Below are 18,047 nucleotides of genomic sequence, written 5' to 3' on the forward strand. Positions count from 1 at the left end.
GCTCATAGGTCTTCTGTCACCCCCCCTCCCCCTCCCGGGTGTAGTCGAGGATATCAACAATTTCCGGGTGTCTTCAGACGTAAATGACACCCCCCCCCCCCCCCACTGGCCTCTCGCACCCGGGGCCCACGGCTACCCCCCCCCCCCCCCCGTTGCTACGCCACTGCTTGGAAGTGAAACGAAACTAGATTTAAATAGCGGAACGTGGGACTATAGAACTAATTTAGAAGTGTCTTACAACCACTCGACTCATTGCCCCCACCCCTCATTGCGGGCACGTGCCACGCTCGAGGGTCGCCGCCATCGCCATCGCGAGCGGCAGCCGCCATGGCTGTGCCCGGAACGGAGCCGTTCTCCATGTCGTGCGAGTCGCCCAAGATGGACGAATCGTCGCCGAGCGAAACCGCCAGGGCCCTCGGCGAGCGCCCAAGGAGGCCGAAGGAGGCCAGCTCGCTGGTTACCACCGGTGAGGCCCGAGTTTACGGCGCATGCTCAACTGTTCGACGTAAAAGTGTAGACCGAAGCGTTAGACCTTCGCGTAGACCGAGCCCGAGTCAGACGACGTTACACTTGCACTCTGCCCACTAAAATTAGTTTGCACCCTTTGGGGTTTACTTCCATAGCAGTTATGGTACCATTGAGGCACGCTCACGCCGCCGCCACCGCCGTGCTGTCTCGATATCCACGGCGCATGCGTAGAGGATGACGGAGGTTCAGACATTTTCCAGATACCCGGGCGGCACGCGATGCGTTTGGCTGAAAAATGCGACGAAGCCAAGGGGGCGAACCGTCGCAAAGTGTGCTATCACGATGATAGCACGATGTGCTAGCGAGGTCTGGAATATTGGCATTGTGACCCAACTGGAGAGGATCCCGCCACAGCCTCTCTGATTGGCTCGACTGGCCAACATGGCGGAATACGACGTTTGGCGAACGCAGCGGAATTTCATTTGCAACTGCGAGCGAGGAACGGCGCCCCTGTCGCACTTTTCTTTTTTTTTCGCCGTTCGATCTTGCGGTTACGACCGTGTAACGCTCTGCGCCGCGTTTTACAGCTTTACAAATAATAATACGTGTCCTGCCGCCGGCAAGACCTTTGCTCTTGGCTTTGAGGTTGCGCTTCAGGCCCGTATGATACAGGTGCAAATGCCACACTTTCACAATGCATGCTTTTATGTACTCGGCCGTATCCACGCCCTCGCGACCGCTGATTACTCGAGTCTACACACCCGCCGTGGTTACTCAGTGGCTATGGTGTTGGGCTGCTGAGCACAAGGTCGCGGGATCGAATCCCGGCCACGGCGGCCGCATTTCGATAGGGGCGAAATGCGAAAACACCCGTGGTACATCGATTTAGGTGAACGTTAAAGAACCCCAGGCGGTCGAAATTTCCGGAGACCTCCACTACGGCGTGCCTCATAATCAGAAAGTGGTTTTGGCACGTAAAACCCCATCATTTAATTTTAACTCGAGTCTACACTCTAAAAAAAGTTTTTACACCCTTTGGGTTGTATCTTGCCACACAACGATGATCGTCATCTGTCTTGCCCGCAATTCCTTTCTTTAGCGCTGCGAGCCCGGTACTTCCTAGTCACGAACGTATTGCGCGTTATCAGCTTGACACATCATTCTTGACAGGAAAGTAGCGAGCGCCGAGTTTTCAAGAGAGGAAACGCAAGCAAGGCAGATGATGATCGTTATTGTGTGGCAAATATACACCCAAAAGGGTGTAAACTTTTCTTAGAGTGTATAGGGTAGGTCTACACTCTAAAAACAGTTGCACCCTTTGGGGTGTATATCTGCCACACAACAATAATCGTCATCTGTCTTGTCCGCATTTCCTACCTTTAACGCTGCGAGCCCGGTACTTTCCAGTAACGAACGGCATGCGCGTTATCAGCACGACAGTGCTTTCTCGGCAGGAAAGTAGCGAGCGCAGCGTTTTCAAGAAAGGAAACGCAAGCAAGACAGATGACGATTATTGTTGTGGGGCAAGATACGACCTAAAGGGTGTACATTTGTTTAAGAGTGTAGTTTTGACCACACCGCATCCGTGATCGGCCCTATTACACAGTCGCCGGGATTGGCCTAGTTTTTTTTCATCTCAAAACTCCTGGATCGACCGTTTCTTTTTACATTTTCGCTGGGATCGGCGCACCTTACTGGGCTAGAAACTGACCGAGCGAACACGCCAAGACAGCTTCGCTTTGATAATATAACTCATTATGAGGTTTTACGTGCCAAAACCACTTTTTGATTATGAGGCACGCCGTACACTCTTAAAAAGGTTGCACCCATTGGGGTGTATATTTGTCCCACAACAATAATCGTCATCTGCCTAGCTTGCGTTTCCTTTCTTGAAAACTCGGCGCTCGCTACTTTCCTGTCGAGAATGCTGCGTCACACTGATAACGCGCGTGCGGTTCGTGACTGGGAAGTACCGGGCTCGCAGCGTTAAAGAAAGGAAACGCAGGCAAGACAGATGACGATTATTGTTGTGGGACAAGATAAGCCCCAAAGGGTGTAAATTTTTCTAAGAGTGTACACTAAAAACAGTTACACCCTTTGGGGTGTATATTTGCCACAGAACAATAATCGTCATCTGTCGTGACCGCATTTCCTCTTTAACGCTGCGAGCCCGGCACTTCCAAGTTAGGAACGGCATGCGCGTTATCAGCATGACAGGGCATTCCCGACAGGAACGTAACGAGCGCAGCGTTTTCAAGAAAGGAAAGACAAGCAAGACAGATGACGATTATTGTTTGGACACTAGATGAGAACCTAAGGCTGCAAACTTTCTTTTTTTGCCGGTGAACATAGGATAGCTCAAAGGGTGTACAATAATGGAGTGCTGGCAACTCCGTTACGTGGGAATGATTACTTGTCCCGCGATTGCAACCCACATACGTACGAGACAAGTTACTTCCGCGAGAAAGAATTCTGGTGACGATTGCACTGTTGCAAGACAAGATGAACCCTAAAGGTTGTAAAACAAAAGCGTAAAGGAGGAGGAGTGCTGCAACTCCTGCATGCGAAGGCACCTGCTTGTCCCGCGATTAACTCTTTCAGAGCGAACTCTCTAACGTCACCACGCAATGTGCCTTTACACTAGTGGTGATGATGATGGTGAAAAATGGTCTCCTAGCCTATTTGGTTTAATCAGGTGTGCTGTGCATGGTTTTCATTCTAGCATTCCTGTACACATCTCCTTAGTCTCTTTTCTTCCTCAAAACTTCTCTATCTACTACCTTGCACCGCTTACCTATGCCTGCCTGTAACAGTCGTGCCCAATCGGTGTTAATGTACTCTAGTGATCGACGATAACTCTTCGAAAACGGAGCGAAATGCAGGGCAATCACTTACTCCGACAAAAAGGAGTCGTCAGTACGTCTTTGTTCGCCATTATCGGTTCTCACGTGCTGCGCGTCGCCATGCCTTCTGTCTGCCTTGTCGCTCCGGCAAACAGTTTTCCAAGAGCCATCCCTGTACAAGTTCGGGATGAGCTTAACCGAAACGGCAGTGCATTTTTTGACGGCTTTAGGGACGGACATCTTGGGAGCATTGCCAGTCTTAGATTCCAGTCAAACAGACATGACAAATCACTTTGTAATTTAATATACCATTGCGATTCATCGCGTGAAAATTTTTGCCTAGTTCAGGAAGCTACCTACAAAGGCACAACAACCCTGTCGCAATCATAAACAATATCTTTCTTTTTTACCTGTTATAATAAACTAAAAGCAGGCGGTACACATGGCGCCGCATCTAGCAATCACAAGCCACCTTTCTCATCAAAATTGTCTCCTTGTTTGCAGCTCTTCGAAGTTTCCAAGGTAGGTATCCACGCCCATGCTTTGCAGCTGAGTGTACGCAATCTCTTTTCATTGCTTTGCCGAAAGTGTGCTCTTTAGGAAGCTCTACTTGGGAAGCTTCTAACTACATGGAAAAATGAGAGATCGTTTTACGCGAGCCTCGGATTAACCGAGCCTGACACTTATATTCAAAAGCTAACTTCGCTCACTATTACAATAATATAAATTATTTAAGCCTTCGATTTCTCTTACGATTGAATGCCTAATTGTTTTTCTTTTTTGCCGTGTTTTTCCTTTTTAGCTGTACGGTTTTCGTGTTCTATTTCTCTTTTTTTGTTTCCCTCACAAGCTGGCTCTGCTCAGATGGTTATAACGAGTTAAATATGGTGTTCGTAACCTTACATTTGTTTCCTTAGTTTTTTTCTTCTCCTGCTGCGCTTACGTGTGTGTTTGCTTATTCAATTCACATATGTTTCTATTTTATTTGATGGCGCACGTTGTTTGTATTTGTTGTTTGTGTTTATTTGTACTTGGAAGGCTGGTACAACATGGTCGTACGCGATCCCCTCATGTATCCTCGGCCGCAACTCGCTCGCTTTGTGCTTCCCGACGGCGAGAAAACGTCACGTCACTCATAGCTAGGCGTCTGCTAAGGGCGTGAAAGTTGCGTTCTTCAACAGTTAATTTTTCAGTTTGCTGGGTGAAACCGACTGGAATTCGTTATTCTGCGGCAATTAGCAGTGTCAGCTTTCTGCATGTCTCGGGAAGGGGGCTCTGAATTCCTTGAATTAAGGAATTCAAGTTTTGCATTAGGAGAAAATTTTAGAGGAGGATCTGTTCTTCTTGGCAGTCAGTAGAACGTAACCTTTTTTTTTTTTTTTTTTTGGGGGGGGGGGGGGGGTCTGAGAAATGTAGCCGACGATCATTGGATGATAGTGCGGAGAGACTATATCAAACACCAGCAGACGTCGTACAAAAAAGGATAGGCTATTTGAAGTACTAAATGCACAGAGAAAGCCTTCAGCTGTCAAAACGCAATCTCAAAACGGTTTACGCGCACCAACAGGGCCTAAATACAGCTAAGCATTGTAATTAAGCAACAACATTCGCCGCGCGTCGGCCCGGTGTCGCTCTGACTCAGGGATTGGATATACACGTCTTATCGAATAGCAACCTTGGTTGTGAATAGAGGTTTCGCAACGTTGTGTTCAGGGAGCGTTAGGTGTCTACATCGCGCTCTTGCTTTCGCATGGGTCAGACCGCGGAAGTAAAGTGGAAGTGAATAAAAACAAAACGCGTGCTCGTCCTCTTGAGAATGAACGCCTTGTGCCGTGAGGTGTGTCACTGCGTGCCGTTTTTTACATGGACGTGAGTCTACGACGTCGTATATATTCAATTGGCTCCGTTAATTGATACGAGTCATTCGAAAGTGATGTGAACGCGGGCGTAGTTATTTTCTTTTGGACGTTAGAAGCATCAGAATCAGCCCGGCTGTGTTGTAACGAGAGCATTCCTGCCTACATTGAGGTATCTCTTTATATCTTTATCTTTAAAAGCTCGTTATAACGAAGTGAATGGGCAGCCAGAATTACTTCGTTATATCCATCACTTCGTTATGTCCATTATTACGTGTACTGCATTATGAATCTCTATAGATTTCAAGGGGAACTTAACTTACTTCGTTATATCTGTTACATAGCGTTACATCTGTTACATAGTGTTACATCTATTATAGCGTTACACCTCGTTTCGTTATAACGAGGTTTGACTACATAAATGGGAAATCAGTGTTGGCCCCGACATGGATATTATGCTCCGCATTCTCGCCTTGGAACGCGCAGACTCGAGCAGTTCCTTCAAACGCAACGGCGTCGAGTCTTCCGGCTCGGAGTACGACGGCCGTACCGCGTCCTCGTCGTCGTCGTCGTCGTCCACCATCGCCTTCTTCACGACCGTCTGCGGGCTGCTCTTCATCACGCTGCTCGCCGCCTACCTGACGAACACCAGGCGGCGCATCGGCTCGATCAGCGACCTCGTCGTATCGTGTCGAACCCCCGAGTGCAAGCTCGCGTCGGGCTACCTGTCCACGATCGTGGACCGCGACGTCGAACCGTGCGACGACTTCTACCAACACGTGTGCGGCAAGTGGACCAGGGAGCGCGACGGCCTCAGCTTCCTGGGCGACGCCTTCCAACGGTACCTGGCCGACCTGCGCCGCCGGCTGACGTCGGTAGACGTTGAGCGGTCCTCCGTGCACCCCAAGCTGCATGCGGGCCTCATCGTGGGCAGCCGCTTCGTCCGGGACTGCTTACTCTACATGGAGGAAGCAGAACAGGACGTGAAGCGAGAGGTTGCGTCCATTCTCGAGGTCCTGGACGTCTCTGCCATCCTGGGCTCAGAGTCGTCCTTCGACGCGTTGCTGCAGGCCTTGACGCTATCCTTCACCACGGGTCTCGCCTCCGTGGTCGGGATCCGGAGACGGAGGTCGGAAGGCCGCGTCTTCCTGCACATCTACAGCGCGAAGTCCATCCGGGAAGAACTCCTGCCTGAGGCGACGGACCGTGCGGTACTGACTTACCTGGACAAAGTCGTTCGCGCCGCTTCTGGCGACCGCGTCCGCAGTGACGACCTCGCCAGTTCGTTGCTAGCTCTGGACGGCGCGCTGGCCCAGACGGCGCACGTCGTCTCTCAGTCGCCCGACGACGAAGACGCGTGGCTACACGTCGCCGACCTGATCGGAGACCCGGGATTTCCCGCCGGTCTGTGGGACGTCGCCTTCGGCTCGTTCAAGGCCAACGAACCCGTCCGCGGTCACGACAACGCCGTGCTCTTCAGGGGCTTGAACGCGTCGCGCCTGGTGGCCCGACATCTGGAGCGGACGCTGGTCAACGTCACCGCCTGGTACCTGGTCGCGGCGACGCTGTCTCGCGCTCTGCGCCTCGATTTTGTCAAGCGGTTCGGCGTCAACTATCCGTACAGGTGAAGGCGCGAATGCGGATTGCTGACGCAGCTGTTTCCTGTTTGTTGATGCGAAAGCGTAAAAAGGCCCACTGAGTGAAAAATCCGGCGTCTGTCGTCTGTAGCAGCGAAACGGCATCTAAACTTGCATTGCCATTGGCTGCGACTCCACGCCACGTGCTGCGCCTTGACGGAGCAGAGCGGGTGAAAGGGCGGAACACCTGGCTAGCGTGAGGGGAGAAGGCATCGCCGCGACACCACGGCACCCTCGCTGTCAGAGAGGAAGCTTTAGCTCAACTCCAACTTCGACAACGCCTATTCAAATACGCGTAAAACACGGCAATACTTTTCTGAGATAATGCCTAGGCCGAATTTAATGAAATTCGCCGCATTTGAGCGAAAATGTTAAAATACTTACTGTTGAAAGCAAAATGTTGATTTATGGCCTGTCCTTTTTAATAAATATTGCCGAAAATTAGAATGTTTGAAAATAAAATAAAAGCACGAAGTTCTGCTTTTGGGAGCGGTGTATAGTTAATCGAATTTGTCCGCTTAAGATGTACTATTATATGCAGTTTACAGAATTGCAACATTGTTTTCGTTGCTGTGTTACAGAGTTGTAAACTTGATAGTCTCGTTTTCTGAATGCCTGCGATTTTCAGCAATGTTAATAAAGGACTGGCGGCTTAAATAAAGCATTAGCTACAAGCAGTCACCAGGTCTTAACTTTTTCTTTTAAAATTAGTGCAGTGGTTGCCGCTAAAACGATTTCTCCTTTCTCACGTATTTAGATAGGATATCCCCCGAGCTAAAGCTTCCGCTTACAGAGGGCGCTACGACGCTCTAATTTGTCATCCTAGCGTTGCCGACAACGGCCGCTAGGGACGAAAAGAAAATGAGACGCCATTCCAAACAGGGATCCATGCGTCACTGTTCATCCGAGTGTTAGGTACCGAGATTTTCCAAACTAAAGTTCGCTGCTGTCACCTGCGGAAAGATTTGAGCGCCAGGTGGGTCCGTAACTGACACCTGAAGCCTGGCTGTAAGGCTGCATGCCGGTTTGCGGGCTGAACTTCAGGTCCGAGCACCTTTGCCTGGACGCGGCGACGAGGGCTCTGGAGCCCGACTGGCCGCTGGTCCTGGTGGGGCTGGCCTTCCGAGACGTAGACTTCGGGGGTGCCGAGGCCCTCTTCGACGGTGTCCGCCGCTCCTCCATGGCGACGATGCCCGAGTGGCTGGACAACGTCACGACCAGGAGGACGCGGAACAGGCTGAGACACGTCACGATGACGTCATTCGCGACGAGCTTCGGAAGCAGCAACGCGACGATGGGCGAGGTGATGAAAGGATTGATTAACCAGTGACGTCGGCCATCCATTCGTTGGCCGTACTTGATATGCAGCAGCAGAGAGACCGTGATACCCATATTTTTTCTTGTCGCCGCTTCTCCCTGCTTCTCTTGTGTCGCGCTGCCGGATCGCCAGTAATTGTGCTCGCCTTGTATTCTCCCCCTTCTTGATAAGATTGTTCGATGAGTGAAACAACTGGACCACGTTGATTAAGGAGCACTTTTATTAGCAACATGGAGGAAGGAGCTGCGCTAGGAGGGTCAGTCCAATACGTGACGCCATACTCGGTATACTTGGTGCAGCGTGTTTGGTTCCCGATAGGTTTTAATCAACGCACACTTATTCGGGTTGATTTGCCGACTGTTCTCTGCGCATGCATTTTCTCCCGGTATACTAATGCAACTGCGGTCGTTTATTGCGAGGGATCCGTACATTAGCCGTTTTTCCAGCAGCGCACAGATGCGGCAGTCGCACATTGCAGTCGAAAATATTATCTTATAGGAAAAGTTTGCTATGGAGGAAGGAAAACAATTTTCCTTCTTTCATGGCACTGAGCGCAGCTCTCGCGCTGCGGGGGAAGTCACTAAAACTTACCTTGACATGGTCACGTGTTGGTCCGACTTCTTGCGGCTTCAATTTTATCCTATGACCCCTCCCTCCTAGTTTTCTCCTTTCTTCAATTTCATGATTACCGGCATGGAGGAAGGAGGAAGTTAGGAGGGAGCATCGCGCAACGTGATGGAAGCCGAGTGTGGTGGCTCAACACGTGGTCGCACGTTATAGTGCGCGGTTGGTTTTAGATGTTCCCGCTCTGCAGGCTGAACCACGGCAGGGTAGCCGAACGAGCGCGCACCGAATAAAAACTACTAGCATAGCTACTGGGGACCAAACGTCTCCTCATATCTCGATTACTGCTCCGTGACCTCAACGCAAGAGGTGACGTGCTGGGCCACCATTTTGCAAAGGGCTGGCTTCTCGGAGCGTTCGCTTGCCAAGGATGGCTGCGTGACGTAATGCTCTCTCCGAACGTTTAACACGATAGCGTTCAGGGCCCTGTGTCGTAGAAAATTCGGTGTCGACGTCCGTCGTCGAAGATTTTCGAACCACCGTACCCAGGACCTCCATGTGGCGCAAGGAACTTACTGAACTGATTGCATTTCTCAAGCTAAAATACGTAGAAAAATCGTAAAAAACGACTTACATACAACCTACAAACATGGTAGCGTCGGATTGCAATTTGAATATACGAGAAAACATAATTCTGTTACCCGAAAACTCAGACCCCCTTTCCAGCGTTTCTACCATTCATAGACCGGCGACGGCCTCCGCCATTCGCGGGCGCCGGCGCGTGAATTTCTCGAGAGTCCACGAAGCGGCGCGCCCGTTTCACTTGGAACACTTCCAGGTGGCGCTCGTTTCCGCCGCATCACGGCCCACGCAAGAGGCCGCGTTTCTACCAGAAAGCCTGCCTTCGGGCATAGCGTTCGCCGCGAGCATTTCCGGTAAACATTACGGTTACATACGCTCCAGTTGCCGGGAAGCGTGAAGAGCAGTCAGGGATCTGAATGTTATTGCGTTACACTCTTAAAGGCGAAGCTTACGCGTGCCCTCCAAATTTTTTCCTTCCTCCATGATTAGCGGAGCCTCCCTCGTTAGGCGGCTACCTTGGAGATGATATCTATATCGATGCGGCTCCTCATCAGCACGTGTGCCATGCAGGAAAGAAATAACGAAGAGGGAGCATTGCGCAACGCAATAGAAGCCAATAGAGTCGGTGGAACACGTGATCGTCACGTCACTGCGCGGATATATGGTAGGTTTTAGTGTTCTCGCTCTTCAGGCGGAGCCACAGCAGGGCAGCTTAATAATTAAGCGCGCATTGATTAAAAACTACAAGGAACCAAAGATTCTCGGCCAATGCACTTAGTCTTGAAGGTCACGTGTTGGACCGACTTTTCGAAAGGAAAGACGAGAGAATAGCTCCACGGAGAGTTGGCCTGCCAATGTTAGCGGCGTGACTGAATGCTCTCTGACCCTCCTATATCTATAGTTTCTTTCATTCGTCCATGATGTGTGCCCTAACGGTGCCTCGGGAGCTAGAATACCCTGCGCCCAATGAGACGCGAGGAAGGCTCACACATGAAAGAAGGAACCCTTTATATCACAGACTTCACAAAAGGTCACGGTTAAAGCATTGGAGATACTGCAGTATACTATTCAAGACCAACACAACCAGAACCAGAAAATTCAAATAATAACAGCGAAATTGGAAGATTGCGTCAGAGGTTGGAAACATAGTGTTTTTCTTCTTCTTTACTTCGAAAACGTAAAAGAAAAACCTGTAAAATGTGCTATAATCACGTTGCTACAGAATAATTATCTGACCTGGCATCATGCTTCATTTCACTGAGTACTATGCAGTCACATCGAATCGGCAGCTGCGGTAGGACCGCTTTAATGCTGGAATAAATTTGCACCGCGCAGAGTTCTTAAACGTGCACCCAAAGCGTGGTGCATTCGATTTCATTCGCTGTGCGTATATATATATATATATATATATATATATATATATATATATATATATATATATATATATATATATATAAAGTAACGGTCGTTCTTTTGCATCGACTGTCGACGATTGCTTTCGCAAACAGGTTGGCAGCAGCTTCGCCCGAGGGAACCGCAGCTTCCTGGCGTACTACGTGTCGCTGCACCGTGTCGCCCAGGATGTCTCCATCCGGGACCCTCCCGATGGTCTCAAGGGAGCCCTGGCCTCCGTCGAGCTGCGGGGTCGCGTAGTCTACAGAGACCTCTACGGCACGGTGTTCCTGCCGCTGGTCTATCTCAGGCATCCCATCTTCTACAACGCCTCTGTGGCCTCGTACTACAACTACGGCACCCTGGGGACCATCCTGTCCAAGGAGCTCGCCGAGGCGGTGTCCCCCTTCTCCCGCGCCGGCGACATCGAGGATTCCGGTAAGGACAGCGAAGGTGCGCCCACTGGGCCAACCGGCCATGTCGTCAGTTCCCTTAGACCGCAATGTAATTTTCCTTTGTCGAAGGAAGGCTAACTATATATACGAACAGTCGCTGTCAAAAAACTGTCGTAACGGACCGGAAACATCAAGGTGCCATCGCCACCCGTCTTCAAAGTGAAGCATTTCTTTGCGAATCCTCCCCGGACCTTGCCGTTCTGCGTCTTGCCGAATAGCTCAACACAGGACAGCAGCCGTATATGACGAATCGGCTTATATATAGTCATCCGTACTAGCCGCACAGCTGTGCCTGTGACCAGCTCTGTTCTGCACTGAATCGCGAAGTGCAACAATAAATAGCACCTAAATATTCTTGTTGCAACAAACATACACTTCCAAGAGCATAATTCTTTTATAAAAGCGAACATTTCTTTGTGTTCCTTGCTGGCGTTCGGTTGTCCGCTCGGTCGGTTTCTCGTCCAGGTATAAGGGAGCCGATCTCGGAGGCAGCGTTATTCGCTGTCGCCCGTGTCGTGTAAGTTGCGTGGTGGTAGGGGTCTCCGAGTCCTGTCGTTCGGTCGAAAAGGCAGACAATTGCTATATACTGCAAAACTCATGTTATTGCTGCAAACCCAATTGCTATATATACTCCGTCAACGTACTGCGGAAGATGAACATTCTCATGCGCATTACCGTGAAACAGCGTGACACGGAACTCATGCCATAGGAGAAGAGCGTGAACATTTTCTCGTGCGTACTTAGACAGCTTAGACAAAAAATTGCACACATCATGCCTCTCTTTGCGTAGCATTTATCAGAAACGTTTCGCGAAAGCTCTGCTGAAAGGGACACTAAAGAGAAACAGTAATGATTGATGATGTAACCAGTGCAAGAGGGGACACAGAACACAAGAAGGGCGATAAGGACAAGCGCTTGCTTCAGTTTATTTCTCGTTCGTCGGGCTTTGTTGATTGCATTATTCTTCATCAGCGCTTGTTCTTGTCGCCTTTCTTGCGTTCTGTGTCCCCTCTTGCACTTATTACATCATCATGGAATACCAACCAGCCCGGTCTCACACCTTGCTTCAGAGACACAGCAAGTCAGTTTAGACTAGTAAAGTATTGTCTCTAAGAGCTATTTTACAGTTAATTGCACCTTAAGACGTTGACTGCTGCAATAGAAACTGAAGATAAAGTTTCATTTTTTTTTCAACTTCGCGCCGAAATTACAGCGCCGGTGCTAAGGGAGACGTCAAAAATGTGAAAGTATACTGTAAAAAAAAAAAAAAAACCTTGTAATTTAAAGAAAACATAGATATTTTCTCTGCCGCGAAACAAATTTTCTGTGAATTCTCTGACAAAAACATGTTATAAGAAAAAAAATAGAATGTTTGTGTTCTTGATTTCCAGCCTATAAATTGAATCGAATTAAAGCAAAGTATAACCGTACTAAATTATTGTAACTTCATAATAAACTACAAAATAAAATTTTAGACTTTTTTCATTTCATACACACCGTTTTCTACATATACCACGCACGACGCGTTGTTTGCGGTACTGCTTTGATGCTCCGTGCCACAATCAAGATGGCTGCTCTTCGGTTTAGCGCTTGTCAGCTCTGATCCGTTTCTTCTTTCGAAAATCGTAAGAGGTGAGTGGGCTTCTTTTAAAGTACGCTACAGCGATGCATGAAGTATTCTTTTACGGAATACTTTCCGCGTGTTCATGACGTAGAACAGGAATACAGTGTAGCCCGCAAAGAAAAATCCGGTGGACAGTGACAAAATTTAGCAACAACGTATGCCAACATTTTAGCTTGTAGTACGTTGCGCTTTGTGAGGCAACGTGGGTTTTGGACATTAAATTTACCTTTACTTTTTTATTGTAGCGCACGTAAGGGCTAGCCAGTTGACTTGATAAATGTATGATTGCCTACTGCCTTTTCGGAATGCACTTGCTTTTGCTGTGAGAATGAAAAAAAAAATAGCATGCGTGAATTTCAGCAAAGCCCACTTAGCGACGTTAGCTCTTAGATACGATCGAGTGTTTATTGAAGTGACCGGAAAGTGCGACTTCTTTTGCTTGTCTAATATTTTATTTGTTTTGGTGCTGGCACATGAACCCGCCGCATGTAAGGGCACATGCCATCCAAGATTGATTTTGTTGCTTCGTTAGCAGCGGTTCTAATGTTTTCGTGAGTTACCATCGGGAAACGATTTTACCTGGCCACTGAATATGTCGTTTCACTTTGAAAATAGTTAGCAGGAACGCTGGACTGCGTGCTTGGTGTACTATCTGCGCATTTTGAAAGCACAGCGCAGAAGGTGCTAGTGCCCGAGCCGTGAAGATATACTGTCCTCACGCTCGTGGCCTCAAGGAATTGCTCGCATGTCGTCTGCTAGCCTCACTTCCAGACTCTGACACAGAATAACTAAATGTATGGATGGTGGACGCCAGAAATAATAAGCAAATGGTCAAAATTTTCATGAATTGAAGTGCAGCAAAACACTTCGTAATAGAAAGTAAAAAAGGCAGCACGTGTCATTGTTTCACGTAACTAATACTATACAGTTAACGTAATGTGTCCACCGCTTTAAATTATCAGCACTGTTTTCTACTTTGTGTTATTCCGCTTGACATTGTTACAAAAACAGCTGATGTGCGATTTGTTTGCGACGTACACCCGGCCGCACATGTTTGCGGACCACGGGACCTCGGAAAACGTGTAATTCCCGAGCAACCTGTATAGCAGTAGCCAGTTACCCCGAAACGCAAATATCAGGCTGCGCTGTGAGGTTGCGGAGATATTCTTTGATTTTGATTACGATGCACTCGAAGGGTCGTGTCGGTGCTGCATATAGTAAATGCTGTAAATATCTGGTACACTGAATTACGATCTTTTTTTTTCTTGTTTCTGCTGTTCAACGTTAGCGCAGACGAGATGCGGAGCAGACGACACACGGGAGTTCGGATTACAAGGGGATCACGATGAATACAGTTGTCTTTCATGACCTGTGCTCCTGCGCGGTATCTTGAGCGCTGATGGTAGAGACGGTACAGAAAACTCACAGGCGTTCAGAGAGAGAGAGATCGTGTAGTAGTCTCTATGGGCTCCTCCTGAAGACGTTGGCATGTTTGCGCACTCTGCGGAACGCGTTATGCACCCAGATTGGCCACGCGTGATGGCCACGCCGTGACGCCCGTCAACTATCACGTTTAAAACTGTAACTCAACAATGAAGAATAATGCCACAATTCTGTGAATGGCATCTAATAGTACATCTACAGCGCACAAAATTGATATGTTACGCATGAATCTAAAAAAAAATTAGTATTATCGAAATACGGCTTTTGCACAACCCTTGTACACAACGTAACTAATTCACGTAAGATACCAATTGACATACCAAATTTGTCCGCTTTGACTCTTATAAAAGATACCGTTACCCGCCGTGGTTGCTCAGTGGCTATGGTGTCGGGCTGCTGAGCACGAGGTCGCGGGACCGAATCCCGGCCACGGCGGCCGCATTTCGATGGGGGCGAAATGCGAAAACAACCGCGTACTTAGATTCAGGTGCACGTTAAAGAACCCCAGGCGGTACAAATTTTCGGAGTCGCCCACTACGGCGTGCCTTATAATCATATAGTGGTTTTGGCACATAAAACCCCGTAATTTAATGAGGCAGAAGTAACACAAAACTGCTGTGTGTCGTTCCTCCATGGCGCTCTGCACGGACAGTGCCTTCTTACTTTTGCCTCCTGCCCTTTGTTTGGTGCCTGTGTGTGCTGTAGTATAATAAATTAATCTTTACCGAGAAACATTTACCTAGACAGCAGATGCTGTCAAAATCGATGACGTCATGGCAAGTTAGTGCGGGAACTTGAGGGCGGCCTATTTTTTTCTGGCCTACTAAGCCTATCTTCTCACGTTCAACGTGGCTTTTGTGTTATTGTAGCAGCGCAGCTTACTAATTCATACTGCTCAAAAGAACGTTGGATCTGTCTTTACGTTTATTTCTTTAGGAATAGACTTCGACAGCCAACTATGGTTGCATAACCACATTCACGAAATTACCGTCCCTCTCTACAAGAAAATCGCGACACTTAATAAAGTACGCCGTATTTTTCGGTGCGCATACTTCATATACTCTATATATCAGCTTCATGCATTCGCATATTACGTATGCAATTACCATTTGCGGACTGTCCTACCCCACCACCTTATTGCCGATTATTGTTGCACATAGTTTGCTTCGAGCTGTGTTCAACCCATAAACAAGGATGTTCTCAGTTAGATTCGTGTATCTCCCATGCTTAGCATACTACCCTTAAGAGATTACATTCATTTCCACATTCTTGTCTTGCTTTATAAAATTACGCGCAAAGTCATTTTATGTCCCGCTGTAAAAAAAATGCCTATCTGAATATTGCGCACCCACTACGATCAGTCACCCCGAAAACGCTGTATAGTTGTGCCAAACGCTACTACTAAGTGCGGTTCATTTTTCTTTTCATATGCTCCATTACAGCTTTGGAGCAAATTATCGACAGATCTAACATCCCAGCAGTCATTTATCAGTTACCTTCGCTCTTTCATGCTTGCATCACTCAATCGATGAATACGCGAAAGATTGATACTGTCGCAAACATTTTTTCTTGTTCTCTTTACGCAAGCTCTTGTGTTTATATAGAAGCATGTAACCTATAGGGGCAACTCCCTGTACAACTCCTGCGAGGGTTACGGGGTGCCACTTTTATATAACATTTAACGTGCAGCTCTTCACGCAGTAAAGAACTCGTGAACCCGAATCTTGCTCCAGAAAGCAACGAGGGTTACGGGGTGCCACCTTTATCTTCGTCTTGTTCCAGAAGGCAACGCCAGCGGGACCTCCCTGTGGTCCGAGGCGTCGCGGCGCGAATTCTCCTACCGGATCGGCTGTTACCGGGCGTTCGAGGACCACTTCCACAAGGGCCGCCCGCGGGACGTGGACTGGATGACGGCGCCCCTGAAGCGGAACCTGTTCGCGTGGCTTCGCGCCGCCCGGGTCGCCTACGAGGCCATGAGGGCGGACTACGCGTCCTCGACCCGGGGCGGGGCCCTGGCCCTGAGCACGGCCCTCTGGAAGTCCGCGCAGATGGTGTTCTTCCGGCGCTTCTGCCTGGTCGCTTGCGGCCTCGACCGCACCGAGCCGCTGAGCGCCCGGGACCGCTGCCACTGGCCGTTGCTCAACATGGCCGAATTCGTGGACGCCTTCGGCTGCCCCAACAACTCGTTCATGGCTTCGAGGCAGAACTGCCACTTTCTGTAGGCCGCGCGGCTGGCGGCCTAGACGTCGTAACTGATGAGTTAGTTAGCGGACGTGATAGACAGAACTATTAATAGATTACCTTGCATTGTTTTCCTTTTGTACCGTGTAGGAGAAACTTGCGTAAACCCTTTCGGCTACGAGATTTAATTCGCACAGAAATGTCTCCCCCCCATTTGCGTTTCGTCTACAAGACTTGAACTTGCAACTGTTAATTAACGTGTTACATTGTACTAGTTTCTATCGTAAGCGTTAAACTGCTGTGAGCCTTTTCCGCTACCAGATGATTTAGCTTGCTGCTTTGAGTTAGAAGTATCGTTTTCTTTTAGGCTGCTTTAGATTAATAGGCTACGAATGATTTGCAACGGATGCGTTCGCGGACATGACAGAAATCTTAACGCATTACTCTTTTACAATTTTTTCTTGTATCGTAAGAATTAAACCAGTGTGAACCCCTTAAAGGGGCTGCTTGAAGACTTCGTTCATGGCTTCGTGACGGAATTAACTGCCGAATAACCTGATTTAACCTGAAAAATTAGAATTAATCTGATTTAGGCTCTCGCCTATGGCTTTGACTTCTAAATGATCAATTATATAGGCGATGCTTCGAGGCAGAAACGTTAATATTCTGTATATGCCTTGTATATATAAACACTGAATTGGCGCGAGCTCTTTTGGCTGCTTGAACTCGTGACTTCATGCAGACCGGCCATTTACTATCAGGCCGCGAAGTTCATGGCGGATCAGATACCTACTTGGGGGCAGAAGTGACGTTTATTTTGGTCATTCATTAAATCTGTATAGTAGTTAAACCTCGATATAACGAACTTCAATGTAACGAAATTCTTGATATAACGAACTATTTACCTTTTCATGATCTCTTGTCCATAGAACAGCCGTGTATTTAGAACCTCAATATAACGAAGTGAGTTTATACGCGATTTCAATATAACGAAGTTTCAATGCCGCCGCAATGGAATACCGAGACAATAAATCGAAACTTAGGCTGGCGCAGATGGCCAAATGATTGAATTACTAGCGGCTGCTTGCGATCGCACCTCTTAGCAAATTACCTTTTTTCGACTGCCCGATAATTCGGAAAGCTTTGCAGCCCCTTTAAGAAAAGTCGACGACTGTACTTATTTGCATAAAAGGTGGAATTTCAGTGCAACGAAATTTCGATATAATGAACCAAATTGCCGATTTTACCGACTTCGTTATATCAAGGTCTAACTGTATATAATTTCCCCTCTGGTAGCCAGAAGATGTTGGTTTCTTGACACAACATTATTTTCCTAAGCCTTTTTTGTTCGACTATATTGTGTGGTCATCTTTGGCTGCTGGGAGGACTTCCTTTGCAGAATAATCGTAGTGTGGCGTTGGCTTTGAGGTCGGTGATCGCAAATTCGGGTGCATATGTGTATACACGAGCAGAATTTCTTTTGCGCATGCGGTTTTTATCACGTATATCTGCGTTGTATAGCTGGTGACCAGGGTGTTGGTGTAAGAATATCACGAGAGTACCTAGACGTTTGTTCCCGGCCATATTATTTCAGTACACTAATTAATGAGTAAGGTTTGTCATGTGGCCGTAAGCAAGGACGTGGCTATATATATTTTCCGAGCATGAGTATTGACCGGATCGA

General features: G+C 48.1%; 1 protein-coding gene across 2 annotated transcripts; it reads left to right on the plus strand.

The window, feature by feature from the left end:
- Positions 1-324: 324 nt before the first annotated feature.
- On the plus strand, positions 325-16,875 carry LOC126544948 (neprilysin-1-like). Of its 2 annotated transcripts, none has more exons than XM_050192518.3 (5): positions 325-466; positions 5,654-6,791; positions 7,849-8,107; positions 10,777-11,113; positions 15,965-16,875. In XM_050192518.3, exons 1-5 carry the CDS (start codon positions 328-330, stop codon positions 16,402-16,404), a joined length of 2,313 nt encoding a protein of 770 aa, XP_050048475.1. In that variant the 5' UTR covers positions 325-327; the 3' UTR covers positions 16,405-16,875. The 2 variants fall into 2 exon arrangements, with proteins under 2 accessions (XP_050048475.1, XP_072141127.1); XM_072285026.1 differs by having other exon boundaries at positions 10,777-11,098.
- The last annotated feature ends 1,172 nt before the right edge of the window (positions 16,876-18,047 follow it).

The sequence above is a fragment of the Dermacentor andersoni genome, chromosome 10 (genome assembly GCF_023375885.2).
Source record: "Dermacentor andersoni chromosome 10, qqDerAnde1_hic_scaffold, whole genome shotgun sequence".
NCBI classification, from domain to species: Eukaryota; Metazoa; Arthropoda; class Arachnida; order Ixodida; family Ixodidae; genus Dermacentor; species Dermacentor andersoni.